Source organism: Piliocolobus tephrosceles, chromosome 6 (genome assembly GCF_002776525.5).
Source record: "Piliocolobus tephrosceles isolate RC106 chromosome 6, ASM277652v3, whole genome shotgun sequence".
NCBI classification, from domain to species: domain Eukaryota; kingdom Metazoa; phylum Chordata; class Mammalia; order Primates; family Cercopithecidae; genus Piliocolobus; species Piliocolobus tephrosceles.
Window position 1 is genome coordinate 74820147 of NC_045439.1, and position 15056 is coordinate 74835202.

Sequence of the window (15056 nt, forward strand, 5' to 3'; positions counted from 1 at the left end):
ACTCTGGCCTGGGGGACAGAGCAAGACTCCATCTCAAAAAAAAAAAAAAAAAGAATAAAGAGTTATTTGATCAAATAAGTTTGGGGACCCTATAAGCTAGAAAGTGTTGATGCTCAGTAACATATTAAAGCTCTGAAAAGTCCTGCATTAAAGAAGTTTGGTTAATCATTAATTAATTCAGCATTTCCCAAACTAACTTGACCTCACAACCCATTGTTCACAAAATACCTTTCAACCTCCTGCAAGGTTACATTTCTTGAAACTAACTTGGCTCTGTCTTGCCTACTATGGTCAAAGCAGTCCCCAGGCATGCCTGAAATAGGAGCCTCTGTCCTTTGCCCACACCCTTATGCTTTGGTTTTTGTTTTTTGTGTTTTTTGTGTTTTTTTTTTTTATAATCTTTTATTCCTGTGGCACACAAAGTCATGCTCTGACTTTTACCATCTTTCATGCCTACTTCTACCTCCTCCATAGTACTCACTTCCGGTGACCTCACCCATAAACATCAAAGTCTGATATGAGCCCCTGCTGCCCTTTGCCAGTGCATCCTATAGGTCTGTCTGCTTGCCCACCCCCAAGGGCATCTTTCTCTCTCTGTCTCTCTCTCTGTATATATAGATAGAGATGTCTCTATCTATATATATAGATATATATATATAGATATAGATATATAGATATATCTCTATCTGTGTGTGTATATATATATATATATAGATATCTCTATCTATATATATATAGAGAGAGAGAGAGAGAAAGAGAGAGAGAGAGAGAAAGAAAGATCTTGCACACTCACATGGACTCTCATAACCTCCAATTGGGAGTTTCCTACCTTACGATGGTAAGGTAGGAATTACGATGGGTAATCTCTACTCTGAAATCAACTCTGGAAATTTCAGCTCTCACAGCTATGGTCTGGTGAAAGCTTCTAGAAGTATGACTTGTTTCTATAGGTTGCTCCTCCTAGCTTCCTCTGGTCATTCAGTGACTCTCAATAAGCTTTAATCTACTCTCCATTTTACTGATATCTCTGCTTTCTTTTTCAGCACCTCCAACTTTGACAGCATTTCCTCCAGATCTAATCACATCCACTTATTCACAGACATACCTCTGTCCCATACCCACATGGATACTGATCTGCCCTTACAACCAGGCCCTAGGCCAGAGTGTCCTGGAGATACAGAGTGAGTCAGCCAGGGTCCCTGCTCCAAGAGAATCTCACTCCCCAGGTTCTGGTATTGTAACGTCTACGGTGCTTGAGGTCCCGGGGCAGGAACTTCCAAACTGCATTTCCCCAACATTAATATTGTATGAGACATTAATCGACAGTCTCCACCAAAAAGGGTTCTGGAGTCAAACAAATTTGAGAAACAGAATTAGGTGTGCTTACATATATTATGAATCTTGAGGAAGAGGCAGTATATAATAGATTTTTTTTAAATGTCCTTGCTCTGCAAACCATCTTTTCAGGGAACCCCTGTTTGAGAGAGTATCATTCTTCTGATGCCATTTGGGAAATGCTGGCTCAGGGGTAGCTTCAGCAGACAGTCCTGCCAAATGCCAAGGACCAGACTGAAGTCATTCAAACATACAATCTGGCTAGATGGAAGATGAATATCTCTTTCTGATTTCCCTTAGCTCTGCCTTTTGAATGATAAATAAGTCAAGTCTGCACCCAGTGCTCTGTTATTTACTTTCCCATGGGTGTGTGTTCTGTGTAATTTACCATCTAGAGACCTAATGACTTTCAAGTCTATATTTCTAGCCCAGACCTCTCCCCTGAACTCCAGATCCCATACATCCTGCTGTCTGCTGGACAACCACCTATTGGAGATCTTTAACAGAATGTCCAGCAAACACATCCAATAATATTTGTTCCATATAGAAGTGGTTACTACCCTCATAAAATTCATTCTCCATCTGTATTTCCTAATGGCCCCATTGCTATCATCCAACCAGAAACCTGGCAGATGTTCCAGACCACACCTTCTTAGCCAAGTACTCAGTAAGTCTTCTTGATTTGACCTCCCAAGAAGTTCTTCTCCATTCTCAACTGCCATTGTCTAATTATGGGTCCTCATTACAGTGGTTTTCTTTTCTTTTTTGGAGATGGAGTCTCGCTCTATCACCCAGACTGGGGTGCAGTGGTGCAATAGCTGACTGCAACCTCCGCCTCCCAGGTTCAAGCAATTCTCCTGCCTCAGCCTCCCGAGTAGCTGGGATTACAGGCGCCCATGACCATGCCCTGATAATTTTTGTATTTTTAATAGAGACAGGGTTTCATTGTGTTGGCCAGGTTGGTCTCGAACTCCTGACTTCAAGTAATCTGCCTGCCTCGGCCTCCCAAAGTGCTGGGATTACAGGCGTGAGCAACTGTGCCTGGCCCTACAGTGGTTTTCTGACTTCTATTTTAGGTCTGTTTCTCTGCAAAACAGACTCTGAGTTTCTGAGATGCGCAAGCAGAAAGGTTTTTGGAGCATGTTAAGGAGAATAACTCCCCTGGGGGTGGTGAAGGAAGTAAGATTGGGCAGAAGGAGGAGTTGAACAGCAATGTAGGTGCAAAAATACCCTCAACCAATTATATGGAGTGCTCTTAAACCAGATGACTCTTTAGAGTTGTCTCACTTGATGCAAGGGGTTAGGTTGAAGGTCCTTAAACCAACTCATTTCCACTCTCCTAGACCACCACCTTCCATAACCCCATCTCCTACACCCCCCACCCACCTGCACTAGATATGGGCAAACCCCCACCCCACCCCAGGGTGGCATAACCTTTGGCCAAGGGTGATTCCAAGAATGGACCTCACCTGAGAGCCACCTGTCACCAACCCTTCCAGCAACTGGAGGAACGAGTGCCTCAGTCCTGAAGGGGGATCTGGGTGGTAGACCACAGCACCGACTGTAGCATTCTTGTTCCTAATCTTGCTGCTTTCCAGTTCTCCCTCCACAACACCACCAGAGGGGTTTTTCTAAGCCCAAATGTAATCACACTACACCCTTACTTATACCTCTCCATACCTCCTCCTTACTTACGAGATGATTCATATCTGGTCTCTGTCTAAGCACGAAACCATCTCCCAGAGCTTTTCCTTCTTGTGTGCCCTCTTGCCTCACAAATACCAATCTACTAATACTTATCAATGCTTCACAGTGCTGCTCCCTCTGCAGGGAACGAGCTTGCCCACTCTTCCCACTCCTCTCACTAGCAAGCCTCCATTTATCCTTTAGGGCCCATCTGAAGCCCCTTCTCTATAATGCCTTCCTGAATATCTTCAAGCAGTAGACTCTGTACACTCTTTTTATACTCTTGTAGTTAATTGCTTATATGCAGTTATTTGCTTAAATCTGGCATCATTAAGAGCAAAACCTGCGTTGTATTCTTGTTTATTTATTTATTTATTCATTTTATTTTTATTTATTTATTATTTTCAGATGGAGTCTCACTCTGTCGCCCAGGCTGAAGTACAGTGGCGTGATCTCAGCTCACTGCAAGCTCCACCTCCCGGGTTCACACCATTCTCCTGCCTCAGCCTCCCAAGTAGCTGTGACTACAGGCGCCCGCCACCACGCCTGGCTAATTTTTTGTATTTTTAGTAGAGACAGAGTTTCACCGTCTTAGCCAGGATGGTCTCGATCTCCTGACCTCGTGATCCGCCCACCTCGGCCTCCCAAAGTGCTGGGATTACAGGCGTGAGCCACCGCGCCTGGCCTTGTATTCATTTTTAAGTCAATGAATCAGCCATCTGCATCAGTATTGTATGAGGCTGTGTCCACATCGGCTGACTCAAACTAACTGGAGTTGACTTTAGTCATTTTTTTCTGGGACTTAATCTAGGTGCCCAGTGAGGGCTGTAGGCCCCTGGGAGGAGGAACTCTATTTGGAGACTCTCACCTGGCTCAGGATGTATATAACTCGAGGCTCTGAGGGAGTTGGGCATTTAATAACACTGCCCATTAGGTTGATGCCGCCCCCCATGCTGGGCAAGAAGCATAGCAAGTGACCTACAAGACATGTTACAAAAGGCCATAAGGCCTGCCTTGCCTACAAATCTCTCTTTCATGACTGAGCCCTCCCTTCATGTTCATTCTGAAATTCTCACTCCTATATTTACTAATAGTTGGATCAGTGGCCCCGTAAGTGAGGTGAATACACCCCAGAGCCTGGGCAAGCAGATGCATCTCTAGAAGAGAATTTCATGTCTATTTTTATTTTATCCCTTTAAAAATTTTAGTATTGTGGGCTGTGGGCAGTGGCTCACACCTCTAATGGGAGGCCGAGGTGGGCAGATTGCTTGAGCCCAGGAGCTCAAGACCAGCCTGGGCAACATGGTAAAACCCCATCTCTATAAAAAATACAAAAAAAATAGCCAGGTGTGGAAGCATGGACCTGTAGTGCCATCTACTCCAGAGGCTGAGGTGAGAGGATCGCTTGAGCCCAGGGAGGCAGAGGTTGCAGTGCACTGAGATTACACCACTGCACTCCAGCCCGGGCAACAGGGTGAGATCCTTTCTCAAAAAAAAAAAAATGTTTTTGTGTTGCGTATGTTTTATAATGTGCACAATACAGTAGTATACTAACACATGTATATGATTTATAAATAAATAATATAAGGGAATATACACTCAGAACTTTTTTTTACTAAGTAGCACATTGTTTTAAAAAATTGGAGCCCTCTGGATTGGACTGTAAAGCCTTGAGCCCTCTCCAGCTTTCACCTATGAGCTCTGCAGCTGATCTGTTACTGAGCTAATTTCTACCAATGGGCACCTGAAGTTTTACAGGAACTCTGAAGTCCAGGATCTACCCAGCTGGGAATGAAAGGGAGGGGGAGGCTGAGGAGAGCACAGAGGCTGAATCTAGCCAGAGCTGGTGAACCATCAGGTAAGGAATTGAGAACCTGGAATACACAGATGCATGTGGTGAAGCAGAAGGCAGCAACAGGCAGGACAGCAATGGGGGGGATGTGATATGGAAGAGTGGCAATCCCTCCCTCCACCACAAAGCATGCGCCATCCATCTTCCACTATGGTGGGGATGAGAGGTACAGTCAGCCAGATGTAAAGGTGGTAGTGGCAGCTCTAGAACACCTACATAAGGGGCTAAGAGGCAGCAATCTGATTGCAGTGAGGGCATAGGAGCCTTGTCTTAAGGCTGCATTCGCATATCAGAGCACCTGGGTTATATGGTTATTTGTGGATGGTTGTGGGGATTGATTGATGGTGGAGATTAGGTGGAGGGGCGGTATGCATTGTTACCAGTGCAGCCCTGAGAGTCCTTTAGCAGGTGGAAACTAGTGAGCCGCATTAGGATGGAAAGAGAATTATGGCATCTAAAATCAGGAGAGACCCTGATCTGGCGCCAAACCCTGGGGCCCGAGGGCTGCATTGGGATGATATGTTAGAATAGCTCCAGCAGCCAAAAAGCAGCTTCGTAATGCAGGACCAAACATGCATGGGTAGGGAATGGGCCCCTCAGTGGGAGACCAGGTAAGGGATGAGGGGGACTCCAAGAGCGTGGCTTGCAAAAAGGAAGCACAGAGACACCCCAGAGATGAACATGGCTAACTTGGCAGGTTTAGTCTCAATGTCGAGGAAGAGTGGTTCACACCTCCACAGTTCCCGGTTCTACTAGAAAATAGGTAGAAGACTGATGGCCATGATAAAAAACTATATACTGAACTTTCTTATATACAGATTTTCCTGGAAAATAAAAAAGATCAGAAGGGAAACAAATGCAATTCCTTTCTACTATGTTTTCAGACTCTGATTAGGCTCTTAATATTCTACTGGCAGCAAACTATAAACCCTTTGAGGGCTACAACTGCTTCTTGCTGACAAGGCATTGCATTTGTAAAGTTAGCATAAACTTTTACGTACACTATTTCATACCACAACACAGCAAGGTAGGTATTCTTATATGCATTTTGCAGATGAAGAAACAAGAGTTCAAAATGATAAGTTCATTTAGCCAGAAACTTACATTCTACAGGTGAGGAACCTGAGGCCCAGATGGAGTTAACTGACTTACCCAGGACAAAGAGCAAATACTCATCAAAGCCACAACCCACGCCCAGGCCTCACAGAACTTCACCTATATCCCAATTGTCCATTCTCTTATTACACTTTCCTCCCAGCCCCCCATGGTGCTTAAAGCAGAGGTCAGCAAACAGAAAGCAGGCCATGAGGAGTGGCTAACAAATTTTTATGAGCTCTGTCTTTCTTACTCTTGATTCTCCCCTAGATCATTTGTTCTAACATCTTCATCTTCTGTGTTTCTTCACAGCATGTAAAAGGAAAGAACAAGAACATGGGAAGGATAGAGGCAACACACCCAAAAAGCCCAGGTTGGTCTTCACAGATGTCCAGCGTCGAACTCTACATGCAATATTCAAGGAAAATAAGCGTCCATCCAAAGAATTGCAAATCACCATTTCCCAGCAGCTGGGGCTGGAGTTGAGCACTGTCAGCAACTTCTTCATGAACGCAAGGAGGAGGAGTCTGGACAAGTGGCAGGACGAGGGCAGCTCCAATTCAGGCAACTCATCTTCTTCATCAAGCACTTGTACCAAAGCATGAAGGAAGAACCACAAACTAAAACCTCGGTGGAAAAGCTTTAAATTAAAAAAAAATTTTTAAAAGACCAGGACCTCAAGATAGCAGGTTTATACTTAGAAATATTTGAAGAAAAAAAAAAGTGTTATTTATAGTCCAAAGAAACCAAAGACTTAGCTCACCTGCATTCTGACTTTGTTTGGAGACACACACTTCAGCGGGGCGGCGACTTGGCAAGACAAATGATGAGCAGGAAAACACCACTGGATCTCACACCTTCAATCCATGACCATCCTCGCTGTGCTTGGCTGTTTAGTGGTTTGGAGCATAGTGATTTTGAGCCATTGAGCGGACATCTTTTAAGATCGAACTTTCTCATCTGTTCTACCATGCCACGAAGGTGTATGATGTCTCAGTACTGTGTGTGGGTGTGTGTGCGTGTGTGTGTGCATGCACGTACACACACGTGCACGCACACACACAACCACCACCACCAGTGGTTAGAGACTTAGGCAGAGCTGGTCTTCAGAAATGGTTGTGCTATAGGAGTGCAACCAACATGGTATGGGGTTGTCTGAGTTCATTGGATTAGTGATTTTGCTCGTCTAGCCTAGCGTTTGAACCTGCCAGGCCCGCAACCTAAATGCAGATTCAAACCCAGCAAAGAAAATTTGAATGACACCTAAACCAGTGCATTCTCTTTGTTTGTTAAGGAATGTTCAGATATTTTTTAAGAAATGAAACAAGAGTCCATCCATTTAAAAAATCACCTAGGTACCAAAGAACACACTTAATATTATAGTGCAGGTATTTTATTGCAATGATTTTAATAACCAAAGCTATTTTTACACAAGATACTATGTAAAGTTATACGTATGAACTGATCTAGCTGTTAATACACATGCCACATAGAATCATGACTATTATTTATGACTCTTGAAGCATTTGAAATATGAGTTTTCAGAACTGGCAAGAAAGAATGTAGCTTCAGGGAAGCAATTAATATCATGGCAGAGAGGTCGATGCAGTACACGTGTACACCCAGATGGCACACTCCTTTTCAGGACCCATAAATGTCACTAAAGTAGAGAGATAGACATGATTCCATAATCTGTTCCTAGCTGAGAAAACCTGAGGATCTTTCCAAAGTAGGACCCCATTTTTACACTAGAAAACTAAGTTTAACAGGGAAGGTAACTAAAGTAGAAAATTCGTCCAAAGTAATGCTTTTTATAAAAGGTCACTAAATGAAGAACTATCCTTAGATTAATTGACTTATATTTGCTTTATGCATTTGGCACCAAAAACCTCTTTTAAATACTTTACAAATACAAATAAAGTAAAAAAAAAAATTATTATTCAAACGAGCTATTCAGTACTTATAAGTATCCTAAAAAGTAATCAAACTAACTTATTGCCAATCCCAGAAATTTTATCACTTGGACATCAATAAAACAGCAGAAATGGTGGAATTGGTGGAACTGCAAAGAAAAAGCCAGTGTTCTGGTGGATGACAAGACTTTTGATCTATTGGTATTAATCAATTTATTGAACTAAGAATAGCCTCCAAAGCATTCTGCATTCTTTCTTGCTACTGCATTAAGCTGGAAATTCTATAATATAGATTTTGCTCTCTAACAGGGACAGATTAAAAACTAGACCTGAGCTTACAAATACAAAATTTTAAATCTATTTTTCCAAATCACTTAACCAGAGCTGTAGAAATCAAAGCCAAAAAAAAAAAAAAAAAAGAAGTTGTATTAGTGGTACCCCAGTGAATCATTAGATTTCCAGAAAAATTCTCTCTGAATTCAGTTGGACTGTAACTTATGTAAGTGGATGCCTATTATGCCATTAGGTAAAGAATTGGATACTCTTAGTTAATTACCACCCCTACTTAGAACTATAAAATTAAATGTTATCCTAATGATAAGTTGTTTTATTGAGATTCATTAAAAATGCCAAAGAATAAAACTGAACCATCTTGACACAAAACATAACTCCTTAGCATCAAATCTCAGCACCTTGTCTAGGTCTGTAACAGGCAGGCAACTAGAGAGGTGAAGCAAAACGAACAAGCCATCTATCTGTGTCTCCTTCATGTCTGCTGCTGAATGAGAAGAGGAAACCAACATATACTTCTCTTTTGATGAAATACTGCATTTGCCTTGACATGTTTTGTCTTTTTAAAAAAATTTCACCCACAATTCCAGCTTAAAAATTTCCCTTCTAAATATGGCACAATTATAGTTCAGCTATTGAGAGAGACCATTTAAATGGCCACCCTTCAAGATTTATTAAAAAATAGAATCTTGTCAATGACATAAACGAAACGGAAAAAACTGATTAACATTTTCTCTCTCTCCAGGAATGGAGGGAGCCGGGGATACAGCTACATAATGTATTTATAATTTAGGAGGGAGGAAAGCCTTATTTATCTAAAACGTGATAATTCTAAATGCAGGGAAATTCATGCTGTGTCTACACACAATCTTACCAAATTCAATACTCCAAGAAAAGAAAAGCAGAATTCAGACAACCATGTTTGTTATTTGTTGTTACTATATATTAACCCCAAAATCAATCCAACACGCATGTTACCTTTTTTTTTTTTTTGAGACAGAGTTTCACTTCGTCACCCAGGCTGGAGTGCAGTGGCGCGATCTCAGCTCACTGCAACCTCTACCTCCCAGGTTCAAGTGATTCTCCTGCCTCAGCCTCACAAGTAGTTGCGATTACAGGCGCCACCACGCCCAGCTAATTTTTGTATTTTTAGTAGAGACAGGGTTTCACCATGTTGGCCAGGCTGGTCTTGAACTCCTGACCTCTGGTAATCCACCCACCTCGGCCTCCCAAAGTGCTGGGATTACAGGCATGAGCCACTGCACCTGGCCCATGTTACATTTTTGACCAATTATTTTGGTACTGTGTAGGCACAGTCTCATAGAATATTGCTTCATTTTCAGTATCCCACCATAATGGTTTTTTAAGAAACTCACCAGTTATCCTATTTGCTAACACCAAAGATAACTTTCATACCAGCATTGAATTTGCACCCATTATGCAATTTCAGGGCTTAGAGATATATTTTCTCATAAACAGATGCACAAATCAGAGCCTGAAAAGCAATTTTTTTACTCGACTGTTTAAGCATACTCACATCCTTTGCTTTTTAGAAATCGTGATGGACAAAACTCAGCTTCTCACAAGCAATACACTTATTACATCATGTATGACCGATTCTTTACTTGCTCCTGAACTGGCATGTAGAAAAAAAAACACAATGCTTCCATTCCTATTGAGTGTAACATTAATTTCTGGCTTGAGTTTTTTAATCTACATTCCACAGAGCTGATCATGTGCCATTTGTTCACCCATCATATCTCAATTCTTTTGCAAAATTCACCAGAAAAAGGTATCTATCTTACTTTTTTATTTGTCTGTGTGTTTATTCCAAAACTGCACTTAAAGTAATCCTTTTTTTTTTTTTTTTTTTTTTTTTTTTTTTTTTTTTGGTAGAATGGAAGTTAGTCTGTTTCTGGCCATAAGTCATTCAGGTCCTGTCATCACTGGAAGCTTTCCTGTAGAGGGCAGGGAGGTGTGACGTCTGGACACCGCAAAACCCCAGATGTCAACAAATGTTCAGGTAAAAGAGCTCTGGATGTCAGGAATTGAGTATTCCAGTCCCCGGATGCAGCTGGAATAGACTCCAAAGACCAAAGAAAATGTGTGGGAAATCCAGAAGTTCTAAATGAACATGTCACTCACTGTGCCCCCGCAAAAAAAGCGAAATTATTTTTCCAGGAAAATATAAAAGCACTACACTACTTTTGGATGCATTCCACTCCCATTGCTACCCCAGGTGAATGACCGTAGTTGCAGATTAAATGCAAACTTTGCTATACCAAAGAGTCCTAGGACATTTTCACATGAGCTGTAAAGGCATTTTCCCTAAGAAAGGTCCTCCCTTCTTTGTACATAAAGGATGAAAACTATGCATTTAGCAAACAAAGAGAAAGCACTTCTCCTTTTTCTATCTAGTTGTTTAGGGTGCATTCAAACACCAGAGGCTGTTTTGAGACGTGTTTGGCCTTCTGGGTTATTACTGTGGTGTGGTTAGCTTTACAGTACATTTGGTAACTACTTCCTAAATAGTAAGGACAAAGAAGCAGAAGGTAAAAAATAGCTACTTCCACGTGTAAAAAAAAAAAAAAAAAACAAAAACAAAAACAAAAACAAAACAAAAACAAAAAAAGAAAGAAAAAAAGAAAAAAAAGTGTAAAGATCTACTATTTATAGTGTGAACCAAAGACGCTACCTCACTCAATTTCCATTGGTGATTTTAATCACATTGATGATACCAAAGAATACCAAAGATATTTTCATGCACGGTCTCAGTCTGCAGAGGGAATTCCGCCCCTTCCCTTCCCCCACCACCCTTCCTCACTCTTCACTCAGTGTGTAAACTTGTCTTCATTCTTAATAATGATACGATAATGACAACAACAACATTAGGAAATACTACTCTTATTACTGCTAGTTCTACTTGTAAATCTCTAGGCAAACATGTTGCAAACTTTGTAAACTCCTAGGACGAGTGCCTTGCTTGAACCAAAGTGTTAAACCGCTGTTGACCTCTTTCACCTTATACTCTTTGAATACCTCAGCCTCTTAGAAAGGCCACTAATGAAAAAAAAAAAAAAAGGAATAATTATTCACCGTGGTGCTTTTTCCGTGCAACCATGCAATGAAACTTTCTTTGATACCAAAGGATGACTTTTTTTTCCCAATTTCTTGCTGATAAACCAAAGCTCCTCCTCCTTGTTCCCTCTCAAGTTCCCCCCACCTGACTTCACCTGTCCCTCCACCAGGCAGGCCGTGCATAACTTTTACCAATTCCTCCAAATACCTCATAGTAATAAAGTTTTAGGGTTATGTTGTATAGAGAGTCTATGTGATAAGGCAGAACTTACTAGTTTGATAATTGTTAAGGTTACTTTAAAAAAAACCTTTATAATTCTTATTTATTTTGTAGTTTGTATGTTTGGGATGTCCCCCCTCCCCTTTGGTTTGGGGTTTATTTTCTTGGCAGAACTGCTCTGTTGCTCAAGGAAGACTTAATTTCTGGAAATGTTCCCCCAGTGAGTTAAGGGTTGTGTAAAAAAAGCAAGAATGGAATAAGAAGTGGTTTTTGTTTTGATGGTTACTTATAAAGTTTTTGTGTTCCGTAGAAAATTTGTTTCCACAGGGTAAAAAAAAAAATATATATATATATATATATATAATCTCTTTTTTGTGAGCTGGTTCCTATTTTTCTCTATAATGTGCTGTGATTTTTTTAATTTAATTACATTTTATATGAGCTTATTTAATCATTGTTTTAATTTATGACTGTGTAGTTTTTAAAATGTATATAGTAGAATCGAAATGGCCAAAGCTTTATGTTACAATCTTTTTGTTCTCAATGCTAAGATAAGCTGAAGGCAAGAGCTTCTCTTAACTGCAGGGTGTATCTTTAGCTTTTTCTTAGTAGGTATTTCAATGTGTGCTGTAAACACTGCCAGGACCCCCTCAGAAACTTGTACATGCCAAAATGAGTGTTTCAAGATAGTCCTTTTTGTCATTTAAAAAGAAGAAAGGCATTATTCGTGTTCTTCCTTTAATTTATTAATTTTTTTAGAAAAGATTACTTTGCAGGTAAGACCTGAAATTCCAAAGAATTTAAGACTTTTTAAATATTTCAAAGCACTGGCATTTGTGAGATACTTTGCTACTTTTTTTTTTTTTTTTTTTTTTAAACCATTCGCACGGGTATGAGAAGTAGAGTGTAAAAACTCAAAGAGACAAGCTAACTTGAATTTGGAAATCCTCTAGGTTTTCCCAAGTTTCTGAATTGCTTCAAGCCAGGGGGCAGGGCATGGAGACACAGTTCCTTTTGCAAAGCTGAGAGGAGAGTGTAATGGCCTCATGCCCTTAGACAGAAAGTCAAGGATGGGGAGCAGCTGACCTGGCCCCTTCCCCTCTGGCCAGTCCACAGTAGATGCAAAACACGATTGCTTGGCCTCAATTATCAATAGAATTTAAGGGAAAAATCAAAGTTACACATCCCTCTCCACATCAGTTTCTTGGAATCTGCTACTCACGACTGCCCCTCCTCTCCCCACACATCCCTACCAAAGTCACAGGAGTCATCCTCAAATGTCAGGGTCCTGGGGTGAATGTACTCCGTGCCTCTCTGAGTTTGTCTCCACTCACTCTTCATCTTCCGATTGGTTTCTTTTCTGCACTAGAGATGATCCCTGCCCTCAGCTCCCTTCATGGAGGCAGTTCAGATACTTGGCCCTACTTGTGATGAGCACACACACGGAATTCTCAACTGACAGTGGCATCCTCAGAAGAGTCGGTGCCCACTATTTTGTTTTATTTTGCTGAAAGAAGTTGCTCTGACTACACGTCATAAACCCATAGATGTAAATACTTTCCCTCTCAACATACAAATTTTGCCTTATTTTTTATTTTTTATTTCCCTCCACAGGGGTGTTTGTGATGGGGAAGGAAAGAGAGGGCTTAGACTTCAGGTCAAACGTTACATTTTCTTAGGAACATTTTTATACTCATTATGTGTTTTAATAGGGCAATAAATCTGCTTTGGGTTGCAGGATCACTCAGTGTGCTGTTGGGAAGCATTGACCAATTATTTGTTTTTAATACCAATGCTGTGCGATGAGTTATGGAAACTTAGGACAATGGTTGAGGGAGTCAACTGTTAAATCAGCAGTGAAGCGCTGAGCGGCGTTGTATTCACAAGGTCACATCCGTTTCCATGTTAGTCTCGATTTGTTGGGGTACGTTCTGCATTTATTACATAATCATTGTGGGCTCCTTTTAGATTTGCCGTCTGAACCAAGTGACAAGTATTTTTCAATACAATAAAGTTGAAACCTTGTCTTCCACTTGCTTTGGCAGTTGTCTTCATATCTCCCTGTGCTTATTGTCCTGTCTGAATCAGCCTATCTGTCACTCACTTAGACCTATCCCTTCCCCCGTTTCTATTTTCACTACACTTTTGACCTTAGCTATTGTTTGAGTGTGACTCAGTTTCCCTGTTCAAGTTAGCTTGATGGTTTATTACGTAAGGAGGGTGCCTAAGACAATCATCAGGTAAAAATAAAATAAAATAAAAAAGATCAGTAGAGTAGAAAATCTTCCAAGAGCAGAGGGAGTTCTTCCTTAACAATGAAAAAAAGACAAAAAAAAAAAAGGGGGTAAATACATAATTAAACAATTAATTAAAACCCTAACCATGAGGGGCTTAGAAGATTTTTTGATAAAAGACAAATGTTGCTGTCATTTTCTTTGTCAATTAGAAAACAGTGGTAGTTTCTACGTTGCATCTACATTTCAGACTAAATGATTATTGTACCCAGTTATGGTTGTTTGCTAATATTTTGTCTCTCTCTCTTTCTCTCTGTCCAATGCTTCTTCTGTATTTTTGTGTGTAGCAACAAAAATGTGTAATGCATTAGGCATTATTCTGGTTTGTTTCTGAGTATCTCCTGTACTGCATTAAGGTTTCTTTCATTTATTTTAAGCTTCGCTACTGTTCTCACTTTATGCCGTGCAATATCATCTGCTGTGTTTGCTAAGCAAAAAAGAAAAAAAGAAAAAAAAGCAAGTGATGATGCCATCATGCTTTTCAGTGTTAAAATGTTTCAGCATTTATGTAGTCACCAAAATGTAGTAAATAAAATGTTGGATTTTCCAGCACTTTAAATTTAGACAATTCTTGCCTTCTTTTGTTTTTATTCTACCTGAAATCCTAAGCAAGTAGCTCATCGATTTTCTTTGGAGGAAGGGTGAAACGGAGAGGACAACACGTTTGAAAACAAAAGCCAGTGCCATGGTCAAAGAAAGATTAATTCAGGGAAAATAAAGAGATGTTCTCTAGTGGAGCAAAAAATGCTTTTAAATGAAAGTGGAACATTCTATTTCTAGAGATTAGCCATTTATATTAACCTGATTGACTCTCAGAAGAAGTAAAAATTATAATTAGAGAGGATTGTCCTTAAAAGGCCTCTCCGGTAAAATAACTTGTGTGGGTATTTGTGCGTCTCAGAAGCTGGGGGCGGGGGGCAGGGAAATTAAGGTCCTTTTTATTAGAATGTAGTAACCGATCAAGAGGCCTGGCTAAGGCAACAGGGAAACCAGGTTTGGCTTTCCTGCTGTGCTGATTACTAATTGCAAGACCTTGGGCAAATTACTTAACTTCCCTCAGTCTGTTTCTTCATCTGTAAAACGGGCATAAATATCTACATTACAGGGTGGTTGTGAGGATTAGACACTAGAAGTAGGTAAAGCTTAGCCCAGTGTCTGGCATATAAATCCTCAATAAATCTTAGCTATATTCATTATCAGCAAATTAGATAGATGATTGATAGATGGATAGATAGATAGATGATTGATAGATAGATAGATAGATAGATAGATAGATAGATAGATAGATAGAT

General features: G+C 40.5%; 1 protein-coding gene across 1 annotated transcript in view; it reads left to right on the forward strand.

Moving 5' to 3' along the window:
* The window catches only part of ONECUT1 (one cut homeobox 1), a 34676-nt gene extending 27707 nt beyond the window's left edge, over window positions 1-6969 (forward strand). The window contains exon 2 of the mRNA XM_023227256.2: window positions 6281-6969. Within this exon, the coding sequence (XP_023083024.1) occupies window positions 6281-6573 (293 nt within the window). The 3' untranslated portion in view covers window positions 6574-6969. The remainder of the gene's footprint in view (window positions 1-6280) is intronic.
* The last annotated feature ends 8087 nt before the right edge of the window (window positions 6970-15056 follow it).